This window comes from Herpailurus yagouaroundi, unplaced genomic scaffold (assembly GCF_014898765.1).
Source record: "Herpailurus yagouaroundi ecotype Mexico unplaced genomic scaffold, PumYag 196, whole genome shotgun sequence".
NCBI lineage: Eukaryota > Metazoa > Chordata > Mammalia > Carnivora > Felidae > Herpailurus > Herpailurus yagouaroundi.
In genome coordinates, this window is record NW_024412427.1 from 32836849 (window position 1) to 32861940 (window position 25092).

A 25092-nucleotide genomic window follows, 5' to 3' on the forward strand; every position below is an offset into this window, starting at 1 on the left:
CTTTCTCATTTCTGTCTCACACAAATATACAGACGTGCACATTTTTTCTTCCCTACTGCCTCCCTTCACCTCCTTCCTCTCTCCCCATCTCTGCCTCCCATCTCTGCTCACTCTCTGCCCACGCTCTGCTCTCCCCGCACCTGTCTCCTCCATTTCCCCCCATCTCTTATGCAATATTCCCTCCACTCCCATGTCTTCCCACTGTCCCTCTCCATCTTTTATCTTCCAATCATGTGCACGTTCTTTCTCTTACACACTCATACACTCACTCACATGCATCCACCAAGTTTTAAACATGCTGACTGCTATATTTTCTTGAAAGCATCACATTATTTCCTGTCTTCTTCAACTAGAAGCCCTCTCTCTCTATGTCCTGCCTTAGGTCTGGGCCGTAATTATCTCAGTAAGCACTTCCTTCATAGTGTTGTCATTGTTTACATGTCTGTTTTTCCACCTCGTTGTGGGCTCCTCATCTTACTATTTCGGTGCTGTCAATATCTGGGCCACAATGTGACACATAATAAGCACTCAGTAAGCTTTGAGGAACACCCCCCTATTCTTTAAGCATTCAGTAAGCACTGGGACTTCCCCCTTGACTGAAAATTAATTCTGTATTTTTCAACTTGCTCTCTTCTGGACCATGAACAACTATGTGAGAGCTAATGTGGTATTGGTTCTATCCTGTGTTATACCTTCCCAGGAGCATTTCTGTTTAATAGCAGAGGCACTCTGAAGATACAATGTCACTATTTAAAGATGTGATTCTTGTTGGAAATTCAGTCATTAGGGTATATGTGCCTACGAAGGATAAAATTTGAAGAGAACAAATATTTGCGACCTCATTTGATTCCTACTGAGCATTGTGACAGCCACTCTGGGCAGGGCAGGCTTCAGGCTCCTGGAGGACAGTCTGTAGCTTTTCCCATTTTTTATCAACCAGAGTGTCTTACTTGTTAATATGTATTAGTTGAATATAAATAAGTGTTCCTGCATACCTTTTTGTAAAAAAACATCTAAAAAGGAAACCCATAGGGGCACCTGGATGACTCAGTCAGTTAAGTGTCTGACTTTGGCTCAGGTCATGATCTCACAGTTCGTGAGTTCAAGCCCCACTCTGGGCTCTCTGCTGTCAGCACAGAGCCTGGAGCCTGCTTCGGATCCTCTATCTCCCTCTCTCTCTGACCCTTCCCCACTCTCTCTAAAAAATAAATAAACGCTTAAGAAATAATAAAAGGAAACCCATATCCTGGAAAAAATAGGAGAAGAGAAAAGACTGTGACTTGTAGTCCTGAGGGTCAACTCAAACAATTTATGTAACTCTCTGTACCCATTTTTTCAACTCTAACATGAGGAAGCTGGGCCAGCAGATCTTAAATGTCTGTTCAGTTCTGTAACCAAGAATTTTTATATAATCCTGGAGACCACTGAAAGAAGGAAGCCTGTTTAAAAAAAAAAAAAAAAAGTAGTGGTGGCACTTTCAGGCAAATGGTAATGTGACGAGGGGAATTTGAAGGAATGTAAGTGGGGATACAGAAGAAAAGAAGAAAAGAATGGAAAATGAGATGTGCTATTAACATGGAAACATATCCCAGAGACCTGAAAGATATCCCATGACCTCCACCTCCTTCAGATAACCCCAGATGATCGTCAACAGATTTCATCAGTTGAGCTGAGATGAAATTGTTTGTGCACAGTGGGGAAGTGAACAGAAAGGTTCTCCTAAATTTAGGTTGGCAGCATCAAGCTCAGTGCTGGGAAGCAATACATTAGCAGACGGAACAAGTTAGTTCCCTGATAGGTTGATTCAGTGCTCTTGAGTTCATTAAAATAGGTTTCCCTGGGGGATTTGTGGGAAGAGGGGACTGTCCTTAGAGGTGCTGTGGACTGGCAGATGCTACTGGGCCATGAGAACTTTGGCCCCTGAAACAGCAAATGTAAGAGGAATCTGGGCCACATGGCAAGAAGGGAACAGAGACCTGAATCAGCACCAGACAGAAAGGATGCAGTACAAATCCTGATGTATTGTGGAAATATAATGGGACCTTACCAAAGAAGAAGTGGGGCATAAAACATGGAAAGACTGATGGTTGGAAACATAGGGCACATGCTCTGCTGTTTTATCATTTTTAGCTAGGGAGTTTTTGGAAAGATTTGTCTATACAGTTTTCCAAACTTAAAAAACTTTTAAACATAGTACAACCCTTTATATGCAGATAGAATAGGAGGTGGGGTTGAAAATCCCTGCTCTCCAATGTTTAGGAGGTAAATTTGATGGATAGTAACCAAGTATCATATGTATGAATAAAAGGCAAAGAGAACAAAATGTTTGTAGGTGCAAATCTGTGGTCCTAGGGGATGCAGAATTATAGTTTGCATCAATTTTCAATTTATCATAGCAACTTTTGATTTTAAGTACATTGTTCAGTTTTTATTTGTATCACTAATTTAGGAAAGTACCTACAATTCAGTGAATTTTTCAGATGCATTGAGAGCAATGTAATTTGGACTCTTGAGACTTTTGTTACTATTCTTTATAAAGTCCTAATGCAGTTACAAGTTTTTTTGCTGCAGCAGAATGAATTAAACAAAAGTCATGTTTCCATGAGAAAGTGCTCTGTCTTTAGAAGGTATGGCTCTGAAATGATCCCATAATGAGAAAAGTAGGTATAATGCCTGTTGGGTGTTTATAACTGATCTCAAAGAACATAAGAAAATATTTGCAGCCACAGGAACAGAGTTTTTATTTAACCAGCAATTATTTAATAAACCTCAATATTTATTTTGTTTATTTCATAATCCACTCCCATCCCTTTTCAAAGATACTTTCCCTTAGAATCTGTAAAGTATGCCTTTTGAAAGCTCTTGGAGTTGAAAAGTAACTATCTCTGAGTCCAAAGGAGTAGGTAGAACAGAGAGATGTAAATTGTATTGTCTTGATTGTCTTATTTTTAAATCTTTTCTTGGTTTATCTTTTTTACCGGCCTTATAAAACTTTCATTTAATTAGGTATTTCTTTAGATTATTACTGTCATCTATCATGTTAATATCATTCTGATAGAGAAAAAAAATTCCCTGCTAAACTCTTATTAAAAATGGGGCAGCATGTAATATCTTTTAAGATATTTTGAGAGAAACAAGTGAATTTTCATGATGATTGTCTGTTTTTTTATATGTCAAAACAAAGCTCAGGCCAATTTCATGTTCAGACTAAGAACTAAGAAAACAGTTCTCTGATTATCTCATAGGTGTTTTTCTAATTGCAGTGCATCACGGCCTAACTTAGAAAATGTTCTGATACTTATCTGTGATGAACCACCATCCGTGAATTTCTTAAGGCTTTAATTACTAACATACTGAATCAAAGCCCTTTTTATGCCTTGCTTTTAAGAAAAAGTCATTTTATGATGGAATCACTTTCATCAATTATAGTGCGATAATGATGCAGGCATCTTCATGTAGTTATTAGTGCCAGAGCAAACTTCATTCCTATGGTACTGATCATTGATGTTTCCTGTATATTTTTATTCATAGAAAATGGAGTTTGTTTCAAGTCGATGAGCTAGCAAATAATATACTCTGTTCCTGTGATGAGTAGGACCATGATATTAATGTAGATATCTATAAAGATAAGAAGTCCGTAGGATTGATTTCTTTTCCTTTAGGACAAAACTTTTCAGGGTAAACACTGTCTAATGTGCTGCTTTCATAATAAAGTAACTGGATTTTCCTGATAGCTTAATATGCTAAGGTTTTATTCCCTAAATTGATGGAAGACAGTAAGAAGCCATCAGGTCTTATGTAAAAACATACAGCATTTTATAGACCTCAGCTTTTGACATTTTATTTGTGAAATTTTCTATTCTAAGATAAGTTGAATTTCTTAGTAACATCAACTTTTACTTTCTACTTCACTGTTTTATACTCTAAAGACTAAAAAATATAGGCAGATGCTGGTTATAATAAGAGCCACCACAAAATCAAAACTTTGTTTCTGTTTAGACCGAATATGAGGCTCAAATTAAGAAGACACAGCTGCTCTCAAAAGATAGACCTGCAATAAAAGGTGAACTGAAAGATGAAGACAGAGAAAAGGTAATAAATTAAAACAATAAACTTTCTGTTAACAGAGGATTTCTGGAGTGTTTCTCTTTTACTATATTGTTTTAAATAAAATCATGTTATTACAGAGATCTTTTTTATTAAACCTTAAGTATTATTTAAAGACTTATAGAGTATTGCTTTAATGTCTAATTCAATTAAATTTGCTAAAAGGCAGTCACAGCAGGTTTAAAAGAGATAGATTCCAAAGAAAACCTTAGTGTTGTTAGCAGGTGAAATTATGTTTCTCTAAATAATGCTTTGTCGCTGTTTTTTTTCTTCGTTCCAGAAATGTTTTAAATAAAAGGTAAACAAAATATGGAATTTTGCTTTTCTTTGTATATAGAATTTTGTACATTTTAACCTTTTCACAGAGAAAGTGGAAAGAAAAGATTGCATATCTAAGCAACAGACAAAAAGACTGGCAAGGAATACTTAAATAAATTCTGCTATGTATCTGCCGTAATGCAGGCTTCTAATCCTGCAGCCTATCTCCATATAAATGATTCTGTTCAAGACCATAGATGTTTTCTTCACTAAAAGCAGTAAAGCTCTTTTAGATGAAATGTCTAAAAACATCTTGTAATAACTTGGAGCATGCTGGCAAGAGTAGTCACTTGTGACTATGTGTGAAACCCCCTCAGCCAGTCGATATTGTAATAAGCAAAAATGGTAGCATCACTCCATTATTCAGAAAAGCCAACAGCGTGCTTGTTCCTTAGGCTGCAGCATTCATTAAGAAAAGCTTACTGGGCTGAAAGCTGGAAACAGATGATAACGGGATATGATTTTCATATTTAATGCTTTCCTTGGAAGAGTATGTGTGCTACAGATTGATAGAAGAACCAACTGCTACTTTACTAAAAGACTTTCAGGTTTGCCCTATAGCTACCGATGGAATCATTCAGCCAAGAAATTAACTTTTTCTCCTTTTACCTGCTTTATATATCTGCTAAGCAGGCTGCCTGGCTGCCAGTAAATGTTATTATGCAGTTAACTGTTTGGTATTTAAGACTCTTATCAGAAAAGAAACAGAGGCCACACTATTTTGTTTTTATAGTAGGAGGAAGGTTTTAGTTTTCCTTTTTTCCATGCATTAGCAGGCATTAATCTGAGTTTATAGGAAGTTTTAGTTTTCCTTCCCAAAGATTAAAAAGTTAAAAAACCTAGAATTTAGAGCATTCTTTAAACTGTAAGATACAAAACACCAAGCCCCAGAAACCTTGACCTATATAAAAAGGCCTTTTAATGATAAATGATTTCTGTGCCATTAGATGTATGCCAAATGTGGTATGATGTGATAGACTTCTAAACCATTCAGGCAGTTTTTCTGTTTGACATTGGGTCATGAAATAATTGATGTGTTTTTAATCTATAAGCCGGTTTGTTCTTTCTATGCCATTCCTGATAAAGGCATTCTTAGTACGACAGTGTCAATGGTACTTAAGTAAAACGGGAGACTTTTTTTTTCTATTTGCACTAGTGATCCCTTACCTTACATACAATTACATAGTCTCCTTTTAGGTTATATTTAAAATTAGGGCAAGAGACATACAGCTGACAACCCCTTAAAGACGTTACATATAATAATTAGAAGACAGGTATTTTTCTGTGTACTATAAAGTATCATCTTAAAAGCTTTGATTATTGACTGTATATAACAATCAATTAGGTAACATTTTGAGAAATTTCTTTCTTGCCTATATTCAATTTCTTATTGGTGTTCCATCAATTAAAAGGTAAATACATTTCAGTAAAACGATGAATTAATGAATCCTTATTATATGCTAATTCCAGAATAATTGCTTATCATATGAGTTACATTTTTTTTCCAGTGGAAATCCATACATGTCTTCTTTAGACAGTCATATGAATTAGTCTCTGTTCCCAGAGTTGTTGGTCTTCAGGTATTGGCCTGAAGCGCAGTATGGTGTCACTGGTTGAAGTCAATAAATCATTTTTAAGCATGTGATCTGTGTGAGAAGCCACAGTAGATCCCCCTATGAATTCCACAGTGCTTGTGCTCAAGGTGCTTCCTACAAGGAGATGTCCTTTCTAAGGCACAAGATAGTATGTAATGAATGCCAGTTACATGTGGAGGGCATGTGCTGCATGAAGAAAGAAGGTATGCTTCTACCAAAATGAGTGGCCCAAGACTCAGTGGAGGAGCTCAGGAACTAGTGTGAAGGATGGAAAAGATACCAGTCAGTGGGGATGTGTTAGACATTCGAAGGCCAGGAGATGTCATGATGAAAGGAGTAGAAGCAGGAAAGCCCAGTGGGCAGTTGTGCAGCCTGGCTGAAGTCCAGAGTTCTTGTACGGAAGTGGTCGACAGTAAGGTTGGAAAGTTACATCATGGAACTTCTTAGTGCCACATTAAGAATTGAGATTTCCTCCTGGAATCGTGTGTGTGTGTGTGTGTGTGTGTGTGTGTGTGTGTGCGCGCGCGCGCATGCGCGGGCACGTGTAATAGTGTGTGTATGTGTTGGGGCAGGTAAAGGCAGGACTTGTGGATGGAGCAGTGACATCACAGCTGTGCAGCAGCAGGGAGATAAGGCTGGAGGTGCCATGGAGGACGAACTGGGGGAAGGAGTTGGTGGAACTGAAGAATCAGGGTTCGTTCAGACAGGAAGAATTAACTAAGAGCCTAAATTGAGGGTTGCCATTAAAGTGGAAAACACTGATGAGGGGGAGAGGACTTGTCAAATTAATGATAATTCTGAATTATAAGAAGCTATATTTTTTAAGTGATTGTATACCTTTCAACCATAGCAGTAACATGGATACTCTATCAAGAAAAGTCATCAAGCAGTGATTGTCCATTTTCTCAATGTAAAACTCTAGCTCAGTTTCATAATAAGGCATCCAGAGTTTTCATGCCTCCTCTGGCTACTTTTCAGAGTTCTGTGTTCTCTTAAGAGAATTAATAATTGGTCTACTTGTTCCCCAAGCTTGTTTCCATGATTAGTTTACCTAATAAACTTTTGGGTTTTGGTTAATAGATAGCAAAAAGACAAAGTTCAAGCCCCCATTCGGATCCTCACAAATTTTACTATAATTCAGTAATCCTTTCCCTCTATTATACATTGCATTTCTTTGTTGTTGGGGCAGGGTGTAAATTCTAATTCTGTTGGTCTTTTGGCATGTTCTAGTTACTTAGTTTTTCATATGAGCAGTGACTAGAGAACATACATAAAAAAACATCAAGGGGCGCCTGGGTGGCTCAGTCGGTTAAGCGTCCAACTTCAGCTCAGGTCATGATCTCGCGGTCTATGAGTTTGAGCCCCACGTGGGGCTCTGTGCTTACAGCTCAGAACCTGGAGCCTGTTTCAGATTCTGTGTCTCCCTCTTTCTCTCTCCTCCCCCACTCATGCTCTCTCTCTCCCCAAAAATAAACGTTAAAAAAAATTAAAAAAAAAATCAAAGCCTATGTATTGTCATTTGTGAATGAGATATCAATTTTGGGATGGGGTTTGTGAAGTTTCTTTGAACTATTTTTGTGTGTGTTTGTGTGAGAGAAATTTTTTTTTTATGTTTTAAAATTTACATCCAAATTAGCATATAGTGTAACAGTGATTTCAGGAGTAGATTCCTCAGTCCCCTTACCCATTTAGCCCATCCCCCCTCCCACAACCCCTCCAGTAACCCTTAGTTTGTTCTCCATATTTATGAGTCTCTTCTGTTTTGTCCCCCTCCCTGTTTTTATTTTTGTTTCCCTTCCCTTATGTTCATCTGTTTTGTCTCTTAAAGTCCTCATATGAGTAAAGTTATATGATTTTTGTCCTTCTCTGACTGACTAATTTCACTTAGCATAATACCCTCCAGTTCCATCCATGTAGTTGCAAATGGCAAGATTTCATTCTTTTTGATTGGTGAGTAATACTCCATTGTATGAAAGAAATTGAAGAAGACACAAAAAAAAGGAAAAAAGATTCCATGCTCCTGGATAGGAATAACAAATATTGTTAAAATGTTCAAACTACCCAAGGCAATCTTTGAACTATTATACTGTGAAACATGTTCTACTAAAAGCAGAAGTGAACTGGATCCTTCACAGCAAGAGTGTACCATGCTAGGCCTGGCTGGAGATCTGTGGAGGACCAGGGAATTTTGTCACAGGGCTGAAGGCTAACTGGAGAGTTCCATTTCACTGTTTTAATACTTCCTGCAAGGGTCACATGGAGAATGGTTATGCAGGCTGTTAGTTCTACTTCTCATGTTAATTGTAACAATGGGTAATGATCAGTGCACACTTATTCTGTGCCAGGTGCTACACGAAGCACTTTATGGTCATCAACTCATTTAATCATCTCAACAATCCTGGAAGTAGATGCTGTTGTTATCCTCATTTCATGGGAAGGCTCAGAGAGGTTAGTTAACTTCCCCAAGACTACACAGCGAGGCAGAGCCAAAACTCAAATCCAGACTCTTTGGCTTCAGTGTCCATGCAGTTAGCCATCTTGCTGCCCTGCCATCTGAGGTGGTATGGGTGAAATGCTCTTCAAAAGTTGGGAAAAATTCCTGATCCAATAAAAACACCCTGGCCAATATCATGCAAAATATTCCAATTATCCATTTAGATGCTGCATTTGTGCCTAACCTTGGTCTCATTTGGTGCTATAATATTCCAGCTAAATCAGGTGAGCCAAGGAAAGCAGAGCATCTGTCTCTGAACAGCTCATGTTTACACTAAAAGGAGAATCCATTTGAGTTGGCTTGGTAGGGCAGAAGAAATACCTTAAAGCTCTGCTGAAGAAGAACTTCTAGTTGAGAAGACATGTGCACTTTGTGTGTAGTGGCTTCACCTGTGGGTTGGAGCTGTGTCAGGAGAGGTGGTGAAACTGTGGTGGGGAGCAGCCCTGTTGCAGGGGAGGCACCAAACAGGGAAGACAGCCCAGTATTACATGATGGGAAGAGTTCCATTTCCAGAGGACAGACCGTGGCTCCTGGGATCTGAGCAGTATTCACAAGACCAAGGCAGCAGTGGCAGTAGGCAGTAGGGCCTGGGCTCATCTCTAAGGGCTGAAGTGACTGGCATTGTGGAGGAGACAAGTGATTGAAATAACATGATGGCAAGGGTAAAGGAGTCATAAGAATCTACTGAAATACCCATAAAGAGAAAATGACTTAGGTTGGAATCTTCTGGAAGCAGATCCTAAGACAAGATTGGAGTGTAAGTGGTTTATTTGGGAGGTGGTCCCAGGAAGCACAGAGGAGAGAGGAAGGTGACACAACCAGTAGTGTGTGATTGAATGATTGAATGGGTTACTACTGTGAGCAGCCAGAGCTCAGTCCTATTGGGGAACCTTGGAAGACTGTGTAGCACATGCCTTAGTGTCTTCACACATGGGCGTAGAAAAGGGAGTGGGGATATATTCTTCAGTTCCTATCTGTCATTGACTGAATGTTGTGGCTGGCTCTACTCCTGGCTGCTGCAGAGCAGTGAGGGAAGCTCCCAGGCCAGAAGGACACTGTGGGCATGTACTGGGATGGTGAGGTTCCCATAGATATGGGTCTGGCCCTGTCATACCAGCTACTGGAGAGAGCAATGCAGGGCAAGAGAAAAGTGGTTGGGTTATTACTTAAAGTTATCTATATAGGCCCCAATTTCTTACCCTTACTGGCCCAGAGTACCTCATTCACCAGCAGTCTCCTTGAACCACTGCTCAATTCTAAAGAGTGCAAGCATCTCCCTAAAGTGGGGCTCTGAGCGGTTGCCCAGTTTTCTAATACTGGGACATTGTACTTTGCTTGTCACCCTCACAGAGTTGTGACTTTATTTGACCTAGAGCAATGACAAAGTCAGAAGGTATTCAGCTGGGCCTCTTTTGTCTAAATAGCTTTTTCACTTGTATGTGTTTCTATTCACAAGACATTTAAAAATTAAACTGAATTACACACAGTTTTTCAAGTCCTGGCGCTAATACTAGATTTGCAGGCCTTTTTTTTCAGGAGAGGCTAGAAAATGCTCTTCTCTCCATGCTCATTAGACCATGAGCTCCTGCACGGTAGGGTCTTGGCCCATCCACTGCTCCACCTGGTGAGTGGTAGCAGCCCACCAGCCTGCAGTGAGGAAGAGGAGGGAGCCATTCTTCTTGAGCGAGGGGTGTGCCCCATTCCACTGGAGTCTGAGGCCAGATGAAGTTTGAACTCTCCACCTCCTGCTTCCTTTTGAGGGTACCTCCCAAGTGGGTAGTGTGGCTCAGATTGACAGCTAACATTTGCATTGGTCTTACTCTGTGTCAGGTACGGTTCTAAGGACTTTATAGAATACAGTACACACACACACACACACGTCTACACACACTCATTACAACAACTTTCCGAAGTAAGATTTATTTTTATGCCCATTTTACAAATTAGGAGATGGAGGCCCAAAGAAATTAAGTAACTTGTCTCCAGATCACATAGCTGGTCAGTGGCAGAGCCTTAATTAATAAATACATCAACTTTGCTTCTCAGTAATTGCAAGAAAGGTTTCACTTAGGAGAATGGTGGGAAGAAGTCTCTCTGGAAGAGACTTAACCTCTTTCTCACAGTCAAGAACGAAAATAACCATATTTTTAAATTTTCCTTTTGTGAAGACATTTGGCTACACAACTATCACTCCTTTGCTGTCTCTGTGGTGGAATTATGTGACAAGTGTGTTATGTGTCAAAGACTCTTACAGGTGAGAAAATTGCATTCATATATATATATAGGTACACATCTTGTAGTAGAGTGATAGGGAAGAGAGAAAAAGTCAAGGAGAAGGGGAAACGGAAACAAGCCGATTTGGCAAGAGGAAGATAAAATTTGTGGAAAACACTGTTTCTTTTCTCCCTTTGATGGTACAAGGGATTATGGAAGCCTCCATAGGAGAACAAATTTTGATTTCCATTTTTTATAAGATTTTCCAAACTTCATATACTTATGTTCTATGAAATAATGTATTAGAAAAAAAAAGTCTTTTTCATATAGTCTGAAAAAAATGTATTCATGCCTAGAACTTTTTTGGAAAGGAATCTGGCAATAACTATCACAATTATATATGCAGTTGACCCTTGAACAATGTACGGGTCCACTTATACACAGATGTTGAACTTTATGTACAGTTTGTACATGTATTTTCCTTATGATTTTCTTTTCTCTGGCTTGCTTTATTGTAAGAATGCAGTATATAACACATATAATATTAAAAGTATGTGTTAATCGACCATTTGTGTTGTGGATAAGGCTTCCAGTCAACAGGAGACTATTAGTAGTTAAGGTGTATACAGATTTTTGACTGTTCAGGGGGTTGGATGTACACGTATGCTTTGTGCCAGCAATCCAGCTATCCTCAAGAAATAGAAACTCTAATTAGTTTAATAACATTAATATACTAGGGGCTCCTGGGTAGCTCAATCGGTTGAGCAATCAACTTTGGCTCAGGTCATGATCTTGTGGTTCGTGGGTTCGAACCCTGGGTCGGGCTCTGTGCTGACAGCTCGGAGCCTGGAGCCAGTTTCGGATCCTGTGTTTCCCTCTCTCTCTGCCCCTCTCTCACTCATGCTTTGTTTCTCTCTCTCTCTCTCTCTCTCTCTCTCTCTCTCTCTCTCAAAAATAAATAAACATTTAAAAAATTTTTAAATAATGTTAATACATTAAAAAAAAAACCAAAAAGTTTGAGGAAGGGATGAGCAGTGGTTAATCCATTTTAGGAAGAAAGAGCCTGCCTGTGTATGGGATCGCTCTTTTAATTGTAGTGTGTTAGTTGCTTCTATCCTCACATCTCTCAAAATTAGAAACTGGAGTTGGCATTCTGTCTTTCTAATGTAGTCCTGCACATTTCTTTTTTAACAGGAAGCTCTAAGAGACACAGTTATATCCTGAGCCACCCTGTGTAGGAACCACAGAGCATGTACAGAGCATACTAAAGTGTATTATAAAAGAAAAGACTATTGTCTTGATATTCTCAGACACTTGTTAAGCTTCTTTTTTTGCAAGCTGTGGCTTTCTATTGTTTTGATCAAGGTTAATTGCATAAACCTAGGGGTATTGGGGAAAATGTTGGTGCTGGGGTGTGTGTGTTTATTTTTTGAAAATCACCAATTGGTACAAATTAGGAATGCTGAATTTATGTTGAAGTTTTTGATCTTCTCCTACTCTTCTCCTGCTCTTCTCCTACTCTTCCCATTTACCCTATATAGACTTGGTTTTATTTATCAGGTACAGGTTCCACTTAGTGTCCTATTTTAATAGGTCCGATTTTATACTGGTTGAATTTAGTAGGAAATTAGATGTAGACTTCCAATTTATTATTAGAGACTTTTATGTTTGTTTTTCAAAAAAGCTGTGGCTCAATGATATAATTTGAGCTTCATTGATTCCATTTTGAGTGTTGTAGCATAAGAGATGGGCATTGGAGTCCTCGTGTGTGGGTTTGAATCTGTGACCAAGAGCAAATTGTTCAACCTTGCTAAGTCCCATAAGGATGAGTACAATAATAATGGTTGTTTTGAGAATTAAAAAAGGTAATGAATATAAATCTGTTTGACACCTGGTAAGTGCTTGGCAAATGTTCACTGATCCTGCCACCACTCTCACCACTGTCCCCATCATCTCCTTCTTTGTTCTCCGTGAGAGTAGCCATTCTTTGGTCCAGCTTTTTGCCACTTATCTAGAGAGTGGTGGCACGAGCTCTGGGGATGGAGAGGCTACCTATGAGTTAAAGAAATGGGATGTAAAGCCACCGGCTGGTAACAGCTTGAAGTTGATTTATGTTATAGGAATTTGCCCAACAAAGTTACTTCTAGAAGATACCTTTGAAGCCTAAACTTAACGGATCCATTTTAAAATTAATATGGTTCTAGTGACTATTGGATTTAATGGCCAGAGATATCTCTTTGTGGCCTTAGTTGTGAATTGATTGTGTCTATAATCTATCACAGTGGCAAAATGAAAGAAGTGTTAAGAATTGCTTTGGCATGATGTCTTAGCTCAGGTGGCCATAACAAAATACCGTAGACTGGGGACTCAAACAATGGAAATTTATTTTCTCACAATTCTGGAAGCTGGAAGTCCAAGATCAGGCCTCTCTCTTTGGGTTGCAGACAGCTGTCCCTTCTCTCTGTCCTCATATGGCCTCTTCTCTGTGTGTGTGTGTGTGTATAGAGAGAGATCTCTGGTATCTCCTCCTCTTATCAGGACACCAGTCATATTGGATTAGGGCCCCACACTTACAAACTCATTTAACCTGATTCATCCCATTAAAGACTCTGTCTCCCAGTAGTTATACTGGGAATTAGGGCTTCAACATAAGAATTTGGGGACGGGGGACACAATTCAGTTTATAACACATGATGAAGTAAAATAATTCCTTCAGGATTGTTATATATAAATTTTTATTTTTATTTTTATTTTTATTTTTATTTTTTTCAACGTTTATTTATTTTTGGGACAGAGAGAGACAGAGCATGAACGGGGGAGGGGCAGAGAGAGGGAGACACAGAATCGGAAACAGGCTCCAGGCTCTGAGCCATCAGCCCAGAGCCCGACGCGGGGCTCGAACTCACAGACCGCGAGATCGTGACCTGGCTGAAGTCGGACGCTTAACCGACTGCGCCACCCAGGCGCCCCTATAAATTTTTATTAAGGGATTGTTTTTGAAATCTCAATGTGACTTAAGGACTTGCTTACACAGAAACTAGAAATAATCATTGAACTGTGTGAAAGCTGAAAATTTGGTCTGATAGTTCCATTTCTAGTCTGCATTCATCTTGATATTTCTCAATTCCCTTACCTGTGAAAGAAATAATAATACAGTAAGAAAAAAATTAAGATTTTCTGAGCATTTTTTAAAGAATGTGAAGTATAACATGTATTTTTCAAAGTACAGTAATGATTAAGATCTACCTGCTTTGACAGCTGTAGTTAGTAATTTTTTAAAATTTTTAAATGTTTATTTATTTAAGAGAGAAAGAGAGACAGAGTGTGAGCAGGGGAGGGACAGAGAGAGAGGGAGACACAAAATCTGAAGCAGGTTCCAGGCTCTTAGCACAGAGACTGATACAGGGCTTGAACTCATGAACTATGAGATCATGACCTGAGCCGAAGTCAGATGCTTAACTGACTGAGCCTAACTCAGTGCCCCTGTAGTTAGTAATTATTAACTAAGTCATCATTATAATAATTGTAAACTAGGTCTCTCTTCTTTCCCCCCAGTAAAGATGTAGTCCTGGTTTTAAAAGTTACCTTCTGGGGGCCCTGGGTGTCTCAGTCCATTAAGCGTCTGACTTTGGCTCAGGTCATGATCTCACCATTTGTGGGTTCTAGCCTCGTGTTGGGTTCAGTGCTGACAGCTCGGAGCTCAGAGCCTGGAGCCTGGAGCCTGCTTCGGATTCTGTCTGTCTCTCTCTGCCCCTCCCCCACTCATGCTCTGTCTCTCTCTCTCAAAAATAAACATTAAAAAAAAAAAGTTACCTTCTGTTCACTGAAAAATATTTTTAGTCATATTCATTTCCTTTGCAATCACTTTCCCCAGCTCCTAAAATGTTTAAAGAAACTACAGATAGAGAATTGTGTCAGGAAAAGGAAGAACTGAACCAAAATCCTGGATTAGAGATTTACCTCAAGCACTGAGCTACAGAAAGTAATAGGAAGGCGTAGAAACATTGATAATTATTTCAGATCCTTAAATACTGATACATGCACCTTCTTTTGGCAATAATGTCTGTCTCAAACTGTTCAATTCCTAATATTATTCCTGTGTCAACAAGAATGTGAAACACAACATTCTCTCTTCAGCTTTCCTGGCTCAGAAACTGCTTGAGACACATAACAATGTCAGAATTTTAAGATTAAAGACCACCCTATTTCCTGTTGCTAAGCAAACAAAATGCAGACTGCTTTAAAAAAGAAAAGAGGCACCTGTCTCACTACCCATCTCAGCAAACAGGAAAGCTGCCAACCTGTAGAAGCCCAGCTTGTATTTTACTGGAGCCACTATTTTACTTTGCAAATGTTGAGCCAGTTGAGATGTAGCATTGCCTTACAGCAAGCAGCAGTTCAATTGTACAGGCCTATTGTACATTTTTTGTTGTTATAAAAGTTTAAGTAATTGCTGGTAGGAATGTAAAATGGTGCAGCAGATAAGTGGTTGCCTAGGGCTGGGGGCTGGTCAGGGAGGATGGGGAGTGATTACTAAAGGGCACTGGGTTTCTTTTTGGGGTAATGAGATGTCCTAAAATTGATATAGTGATGGTTGCACAACTGTGATTATACTGAAGCCTCTGAATTATATACTTTAAAAGGATGAATTTTATGGTATGTGAGTTATATCTCAATAAAATGGTTTTTGTTAAGTTTGTGAAATTGGAAAAAGGACAAGATGAGCAGAACAATGTTCATTTTCCTGGCATAATCCTATATAAACACATTTTGGTTAATTTCTCTTCTGTTGATTTATCTTTACATAGGTGTAAGCATATTAAATATATAATTTGCGTTTTATTTTTTTTTTTTTTGCCATATCTAAACATTTCCCTTGTTATGGCATCGTCTTCATTTGCCTCATTTTTGTGACTTGCCCTATTTTATGTGGTTTGCTTCTAACCTTTCATGATTGTAAGTAATGCTGCAAATGAACTTGTTTGTCCCATAGCTTTTTATTTTCCTGTAAGGCTTATTTCCTTAAGGTGTTTCCTTGTAAAATGAAAGAATCAAAGACAATAAAAATGTCTAGGACTCTTGATGCTGGATTCTTTCCTATTTGCTTTCAGAGGATTCTGCCTGTTTATTTCACTACCAACAATACAGGAGCATCTATTTCACCTAACCTTCATCACTACTGGAGATTCTGAAAATTGTTACTGTTATTTTTTTATTGAAATATACTTCACTTATAATAGTGTGTAAATTTAAGGTGTATAACAGGTTAATTTGTTACATATATATTTTAATATGATGGCCATTTTGTGATAATTAGCACCTTTATTGCATTACATAATTACCGTTTCTTTTCAGTGGTTAGGATAATTGAATTCTAGTCTCTTAGCAAGTTTGATGATTGTAATACAATATTGTTGCCTATATTCATTGTACTGGGCATTAGATCTCTAGGACTTACTATTCAATGCACGTTTATACTGTTAAGCCTATCCCCAGCACCCTGCTTCCCAGGGGTTATCTTTTTTTTTTTTTAATTTACATCCAAATTAGTTAGCATATAGTGCAACAATGATTTCAGGAGTAAATTCCTTAGTGCCCCTTACCCATTTAGCTCATCCCCCCCCCACGACCCCTCTAGTAACCCTCAGATTGTTCTCCATATTTAAGAGTCTCTTATGTTTTATCCCCTTCCCTGTTTTTATATTATTTTTGTTTCCCTTCCCTTATGTTCATCTGTTTTGTCTCTTAAAGTCCTCATATAAGTGAAGTTATATGATATTTGTCTTTCTCTGACTGACTAATTTCACTTAGCATAATACCCTCCAGTTCCATCGATGTAGTTGCAAATGGCAAGATTTCATTCTTTTTGATTGCTGAGTAATACTCCATTGTACATATATACCACATCTTCTTTATCCATTCATCCATCTATAGACATTTGGGCTCTTTCCATGCTTTGGCTATTGTCGATAGTGCTGCTGTAAACATGGGGTGCATGTGTCCCTTTGAAACAGCACACCTGTATCCCGTGGATAAATCCCTAGAATTGCAAATTGCTGGGTCGTTAGGGTACTTCTATTATTAGCTTTTTGGGGAACCTCCATACTGTTTTCCAGTGTGGCTGCACCAGCTTGCTTTCCCCCAACAATGCAAAAGAGATCCTATTTCTCTGCATCCTCACCAACATCTGTCGTTGCCTGAGTTGTTAATGTTAGCCATTCGACAGGTGCAAGGTAGTATCTCATTGTGGTTTTGATTTGTATTTCCCTGATGATGAGTGACGTTGAGCATTTTTTCATGTGTTGGTTGGCCATCTGGATGTCTTCTTTGGAGAAGTGTCTATTCATGTGTTTTGCCCATTTCTTCACTGGATTATTTGTTTTTTGGGTGTTGAGTTTCAGAAGTTCTTTGTAGATTTTAGATACTAACCCTTTATCTGATGTGTCATTTGCAAATATCTTCTCCCATTCTGTCGATTGCCTTTTAGTTTTGCTGATTGTTTCCTTCGCTGTGCAGAAGCTTTTTATTTTGATGAGGTCCCAGTAGTTCATTTAGCCGATCCCCCCTCCCACAACCCCTCCAGCAAAGTTTGTTCTCCATATTTATGAGTCTCTTTTGTTTTGTCCCCCTCCCTGTTTTTATATTATTTTTGTTTCCCTTCCCTTATGTTCATCTGTTTTGTCTCTTAAAGTCTTCATATGAGTGAAGTCATATGATTTATGTCTTTCTCTGACTACTAGCATAATACCCTCCAGTTCCATCCATGTAGTTGCAAATGGCAAGACTTCATTCTTTTTAATTGCTGAGTAATACTCCATTGTATATGTGTGTGTGTGTGTGTGTGTATGTATGTGTATACACCACGTCTTCGTTATCCATTCATCCATGGATGGACATTTGGGCTCTTTCCATACTTTGGCTATTGTCAATAGGCTGCTATAAACATAGGGGTTGCATGTGTCCCTTTGAAACAGCACACCTGTATCCCTTAGATAAATGCCTAGTAGTAAAATTGCTGGGTCATAGGGTAGTTCTATTTTTAGTTTTTTGAGAAACCTCCCTACTGTTTTCCAGAGTGGCTGCACCAGTTTGCATTCCCACCAACAATGCAAAAGCGATCCTCTTATCTCCGCATCCTCGCCAACATCTGTTGCTGCCTGAGTTGTTAATGTTAGCCATTCTGACAAGTGTAAGGTGGTCTCTCGTGGTTTTGATTTGTATTTCCCTGATGATGAGTGACGTTGAGCATTTTTTCATGTGTCGGTTGCCCATCTGGATGTCTTCTTTGGAGAAGTGTCTATTCATGTGTTTTGCCCATTTCTTCACTGGATTGTTTTTTGGATGTTGAGTTTCAGAAGTTCTTTGTAGATTTTAGATACTAACCCTTTATCTGATATGTCATTTGCAAATATCGTCTCCCATTCTGTCAGTTGCCTTTTAGTTTTGCTGATTGTTTCCTTCGCTGTGCGGAAGCTTTTTATTTTTGATGAGGTCCCAGTAGTTCATTTTTGCTTTTGTTTCCCTTGCCTCTGGAGATGTGTTGAGTAAGAAATTGCTGCGGACATGATCAAAGAGGTTTTTGCCTGCTTTCTCCTCGAAGATTTTGATGGCTTCCTGTCTTACATTGAGGTCTTTCACCCATTTTGAGTTTATTTTTGTGTCTGGTGTAAGAAAGTGGTCCAGGTTCATTCTTCTGCATGTTGCTGTCCAGTTTTCCCAGCACCACTTGCTGAAGAGACTGTCTTTATTCCATTGGCTATTCTTTCCTGCTTTGTCAAAGATTAGTTGGCCATACGTTTGTGGGTCCATTTCTGGGTTCTCTATTCTGTTCCATTGATGTCAGTGTCTGTTCTTGTGCCAGTACAATACTGTCTTGACGATTACAGCTTTGTAGTATAGCTTGAAGTCTGGGATTGTGATGCCTCCTGCTTTGGTTTTCTTTTTCAAGATTGCTTTGGCTATTCAGGGTCTTTTCTGGTTCCATACAAATTTTAGGATTATTTGGGTTTAGGTGTGGGGAAGATGGCGGTGTAGGAGGATGCTGGGTTCACTGCATCCTCTTGATCACTTAGATTCCACCCATATCTGCCTAAATAACCCAGAAAACCACCAGAAGACTAGCAGAATGGACTCTCTGGAGCCAAGCGTAGACGAGAGGCCCACAGAAGAGGGTAGGAAGGGTGGAGAGGCGGTGCACACTACACAGACTGGCAGGAGTGAGCCGGGGCGGTGGAGGGGCAGCCCACCTGGCAGGGCAGAGCCCCTGAGTCTGGCTTGCAAAAGCAGAGGGGCCAGATGGAGTATGTTCTGACAGCCAGTGGGACTTAACATCTGGAATGTTATAAGTCAACAACTCTGCTCAGAGAGTGGGAGGCCTAGAGGACAATGGGAGGGAGAGTTGTTGAGCCCCAGAGGACAGAGCTCAGCTTGGTGAGGAATAAAGGCCCTGGCCAGCACCATGTCCCTCACCCATCCTCCAGCCAAAATCCCAAAGGGAACCAGTTCCTGTCACGGAACTTACTTGCACCACGCAAACACCCAATGCTGTGCTTCTGTGGATCCATCCCTCCGACAGGTCTGCCTCCCTCCCAGTGCCATAGGGCCCCTCCCGAAGTGGACTACCGAAGGCAAAGCTAGCTGAGTCTGCCCCTCCTGCCCCTGTGCACCTTGTGGATCCACCCCAGCTAATATGCCAGATCCCATCAAAGCAGCACCACAAGTGTGGCAGTGTCAAAGTAGCCCAGACAGGGGCCACACCACTGCACAGTGAGTCCTGCCCTTGGGAGAGGGGAAGATAAGGTACACACCAGTCTGACTGTGGCCCCGCCCACCAATGCAGGTTACTCCAGATAGCACAGAGGAAGAGCCCTGCAGTTCCGCCCCACTCCAAGGACTATATCCAGAATGACAAAATGGAAGTATTCTCCTCAAAAGAAACTCCAGGAAGTAGCAAGAGCTAATGAAATGATAAAAAACAATTTAAGCAATATAACAGAACATGAATTTAAAATAATAGTGATAAAATTAATCTCTGGGCTTGAAAAAAGTATAGAGGACATCAGAGAATATTACTACAGAGATCAAGGGACTAAGAAACAGTCAGGAGGAGCTAAAAAATGCTATAAATGAGCTGAAAAATAAAATGCAGGCGACCACAGCTCGGACTGAAGAGGCAGAGGAGAGAATAGATGAATTAGAAGATAAAATTATGGAAAAAGAGGAAGCTGAGAGAGAGAGAAAAAAAATCCAGGAGTATGAGGGGAGAATTAGAGAACTAAGTGATGCGATGAAACGTAATAATATATGCATAATTGGTATTCCAGAAGAGGAAGAGAGAGAGGTGCTGAAGGTGTACTTGAAGAAATCATAGCTGAGAACTTCCCTGATCTGGGGAAGCAAAAAGGCATTGAAATCCAAGAGGCACAGAGAACTCCCTTCAGACGTAACTTGAATCGATCTTCTGCACGACATATAGTGAAACCAGAAAAATACAAGGATAAAGAGAAAATTCTGAAAGCAGCTAGGGATAAACATGCTCTAACATATAAAGGGAGACCGATAAGACTAGTGACGGATCTATCTACTGAAACTTGGCAGGCCAGAAAGGAATGGCAGGAAATCTTCAATGTGATGGATAGGAAAAATATGCAGCCAAGAATCCTTTCTCCAGCAAGTCTGTCATTTAGAATAGAAGGAGAGATAAAGGTCTTCCCAAACAAACAAAAACTGAAGGAATTCATCACCACTAAACCAGCCCTACAAGAGATCCTAAGGGGGATCCTGTGAGACAAAGTACCAGAGACATCACTACAAGCATGAAACCTACAGACATCACAATGAATCTAAACCCATATCTTTCTATAATAACACTGAATGTAAATAGACTAAATGCTCCAACCAAAAGACATAGGGTATCAGAATGGGTAAAAAAACAAGACCCATCTATTTGCTGTCTACAGGAGACTTACTTTAGACCTGAAGACACCTTCAGATGGAAAGTGAGGGGGTGGAGAACTATCTATCATTCTACTGGAAGTCAAAAGAAAGCTGAAGTAGCCATATTTATATCAGACAAACTAGACTTTAAGGCTGTAACAAGAGATGAAGAAGGGCATTATATAATAATTACAGGGCCTATCCATCAGGAAGAGCTAACAATTATAAATGTTTATGCACCAAATACGAGAACCCTCAAATATAGAAAACAATCACAAACATAAGCAACCTTATTGATAAGAATGTGGTAATTGCAGGGGACTTTAATACGCCACTTACAACAATGGATAGATCATCTAGACACAGGATCAATAAAGAAACAAGGGCCCTAAATGATACATGGGATCACATGGACTTGACAGATATATTTAGAACTCTGCATCCCAAAGCAATAGAATATACTTTCTTCTCAAGTGCACATGGAACATTCTCCAAGATAGATCATATACTGGGTCACAAAACAGCCCTTCATAAGTATAAAAGAACTGAGATCATATCATGCACACTTTCAGACCACAATGCTATGAAGCTTAAAATCAACCACAGGAAAAAGTCTGGAAAACCTCCGAAAGCATGGAAGTTAAAGAACACCCTACTAAAGAATGAATGGGTCAACAAGGCAATTAGAGAAGACATTTAAAAATATATGGAAACAAAGGAAAATGAAACTACAACAATCCAAATGCTTTGGGATGCAGTGAAGGCAGTCCTGAGAGGAAAATACATTGCAATCTAGGCCTATCTCAAGAAACAAGAAAAATCCCAAATACAAAATCTAACAGCACACCTAAAGGTACTAGAAGCAGAACAGTAAAGACACCCCAAACCCAGCAGAAGAAGAGAAATAATAAAGATCAGAGCAGAAATAAACAATATAGAATCTAAAACACTCAATGAAACCAAGAGTTGGTTTTTGAAAAAATAGACAAAATTGATACCTCTAGCCAGGCTTCTCAAAAGAAAAGGGCGATGACCCAAATAGATAAAATCATGAATGAAAATGGAATTATTACAACCAATCCCTCAGAAATACAAGCAGTTATCAAGAAATGCTATGAAAAATTATATGCCAACAAACTGGACAACCTGAAAGAAATGGAGAGATTACTAAACACCCACACACTTCCAAAACTCAAACAGGAAGAAATAGAAAGCTTGAACAGATCCATAACCAGCGAAGAAATTGAATCAGTTATCAAAAATCTCCCAACAAATAAGAGTCTAGGACCAGATGGCTTCCCTGGGGAATTCTACCAGACACTTAAAGCAGATATAATACCTATCCTTCTCAAGCTATTCCAAAAAATAGAAAGGGAAGAAAAACTTCCAGACTCATTCTATGAAGCCAACATTACTTTGATTACTAAACCAGAGACCGAGTAAAAAAAGAGAACTACAGGCCAATATCCCTGATGAATATGGATGCAAAAAATCTCAATAAGACATTAGCAAATCGAATTCAACAGCATATAAAGAGAATTATTCACCATGATCAAGTGGGATTCATTCCTGGGCTGCAGGGCTGGTTCGATATTCGCAAATCAATCAACGTGATACATCACATTAATAAAAGAAAAGATAAGAACCATATGATTCTGTCAATTGATGCAGAAAAAGCTTTTGACAAAAATCCGCATCCTTCATAAAAACCCTCAACAAAGTCCGGATAGAAGGAACACTTAAACATCATAAAAGCCATTTATCAAAAGCCCACAGCTAATATCATCCATCCTCAATGGGGAAAAACTGAGAGCTTTCTTCCTGAGATCAGGAACATGACAGGGATGTCAACTGTCACCACTGTTGTTTAACATATTTTGGAAGTTCTAGCATCAGCAATCAGACAACAAAAGGAAATCAAAGGCGTCAAAATTGGCAAAGATGAAGTCAAGCTTTCACTTTTTGCAGATGACATGATATTATACATGGAAAATCTGATAGACTCCACCAAAAGTCTGCTAGAACTGATACATGAATTGAGCAAAGTCGCAGGATACAAAATCAATGTACAGAAATCAGTTGCATTCTTATACACTAATAATGAAGCAACAGAAAGACAAAGAAACTGATCCCATTCACAATTGCACCAAGAAGCATAAAATACCTAGTAATAAACCTAACCAAAGATATAAAAGATCTGTATGCTGAAAACTATAGAAACCTTATGACGGAAATTGAAGAAGACATAAAGAAATGGGAAAACATTCTGTGCTCATGGATTGGAAGAATAAATATTGTCAAAATGTCAATACTACCCAAAGCTATCTACACATTCAATGCAATCCCAATCAAAATCGCACCAGCATTCTTCTCAAAGCTAGAACAAGCAATCCTAAAATTCATATGGAACCACAAAAGGCCCCAAATAGCCAAAGTAATTTTGAAGAAGACCAAAGCAGGAGGCATCACAATCCCAGACTTTAGCCTCTACTACAAAGCTGTAATCATCAAGACAGCATGGTATTGGCACAAAAACAGATACATAAACCAATGGAATAGAATAGAAACCCCAGAATTAGATGCACAAAAGTATGGCCAACTAATCTTTGACAAAGCAGGAAGGAATATCCAATGGAAAAAAGACAGTCTCTTTAACAAATGGTGCTGGGAGAACTGGACAGCAATATGCAGAAGGATGAAACTACACCACTTTCTTACACCATTCATAAAATAAACTCAAAATGGATAAAGGACCTGAATGTGAGACAGGGAACCATCAAAACTGTAGAGGAGAAAGCAGGAACAAACCTCTCTGACCTCAGCCGCAGCATTATCTTACTTGGCACTTCCTCAAAGGCAAGGGAATTAAAAGCAAACATGAACTATTGAGACCTCATGAAGATAAAAAGCTTTTGCACAGCAAAGGAAACAATCAACAAGACTAAAAGGCAACCAACGGAATGGGAAAAGATATTTGCTAATGACATATCGGACAAGGGGCTAGTATCCAAAATCAATAAGGAGCTCACCAAACTCCACACCCGAAAAACAAATGATCCAGTGAAGAAATGGGCAGAAGACATGAATAGACACTTCTCTAAAGAAGACATCCGGATGGCCAACAGGCACATGAAAAGATGCTCAACGTCACTCCTCATCAGGGAAATACAAATCAAAACCACACTCAGATATCTCCTCACGCAAGTCAGAGTGGCTAAAATGAACAAATCAGGAGACTATAGATGCTGGAGAGGATGTGGAGAAACGGGAACCCTCTTGCACTGTTGGTGGGAATGCAAACTGGTGCAGCCACTCTGGAAAACAATGTGGAGGTTCCTCAAAAAATTAAAAATAGACCTACCCTATGACCCAGCAATAGCACTGCTAGGAATTTACCTAAAGGATACAGGAGTGCTGATGCATAGGGGCACTTGTACCCCAATGTTTATTAGCAGCACTCTCAACAATAGCCAAATTATGGAAAGAGCCTAAATGTCCATCAACTGATGAATGGATAAAAGAAATTGTGGTTTCTATACACAGTGGAATACTACGTGGCAATGAGAAAGAATGAAATATGGCCTTTTGTAGCAACGTGGATGGAACTGGAGAGTGTCATGCTAAGTGAAATAAGTCACACAGAGAAAGACAGATACCATATGTTTTCACTCTTATGTTGATCCTGAGAAACTTAACAGAAGTCTATGGGGGAGGGGAAGAAAAAAAAAGAGGTTAGAGAGGGAAAGAGCCAAAGCATAAGAGACTCTTAAAAACTGAGAACAGGGGCGCCTGGGTGGCGCAGTCGGTTAAGCGTCCGACTTCAGCCAGGTCACGATCTTGCGGTCCATGAGTTCGAGCCCCGTGTCAGGCTCTGGGCTGATGGCTCGGAGACTGGAGCCTGTTTCTGATTCTGTGTCTCCCTCTCTCTCTGCCCCTCCCCCGTTCATGCTCTGTCTCTCTCTGTTCCAAAAATAAATAAACGTTGAAAAAAAATTAAAAAAAAAAAACAAAAAAAAAAAACACAAAGATTTCTATACATTCATTATAATTTCACATTCATTTTTATATCCTTTTGTTCCAAGTCTTCGATATATTGAGAATAAGAAATGTCATTTTTTTTTGAAATGGCAATTCCTAAATTCGTGGAGAACAGTCCAATACAGCATCGGATCTATAATTCTGTTTCTCCCTCTCCTTATTTCCCTTCTCTTCTCTCATTCTTTCTGTGTGTTTGTCTCCGTCTCTAACTTTTACTCTTTCTTGCTCTTGACTTTTTTTTTCTCTCTACTTCTTGTTTAGCCTTCCATTTTTTTCTAGATTAACAAATTCAGGACCATTTCTTTTTATTCAATTTTCCTATGACTACATTCATTTACTCTTTGAATCCTCTTTGTACTGAGACTAATTTCTGAGGATTCTGGAATCCAT

General features: G+C 39.2%; 1 protein-coding gene across 1 annotated transcript in view; it reads left to right on the forward strand.

Moving 5' to 3' along the window:
• KIZ (kizuna centrosomal protein) overlaps positions 1-25092 on the forward strand; it is a 146378-nt gene that overhangs the window by 17927 nt on the left and 103359 nt on the right. The window contains exon 4 of the mRNA XM_040447853.1: positions 4000-4092. Coding sequence (XP_040303787.1) covers positions 4000-4092 — 93 coding nt within the window. The remainder of the gene's footprint in view (positions 1-3999; positions 4093-25092) is intronic.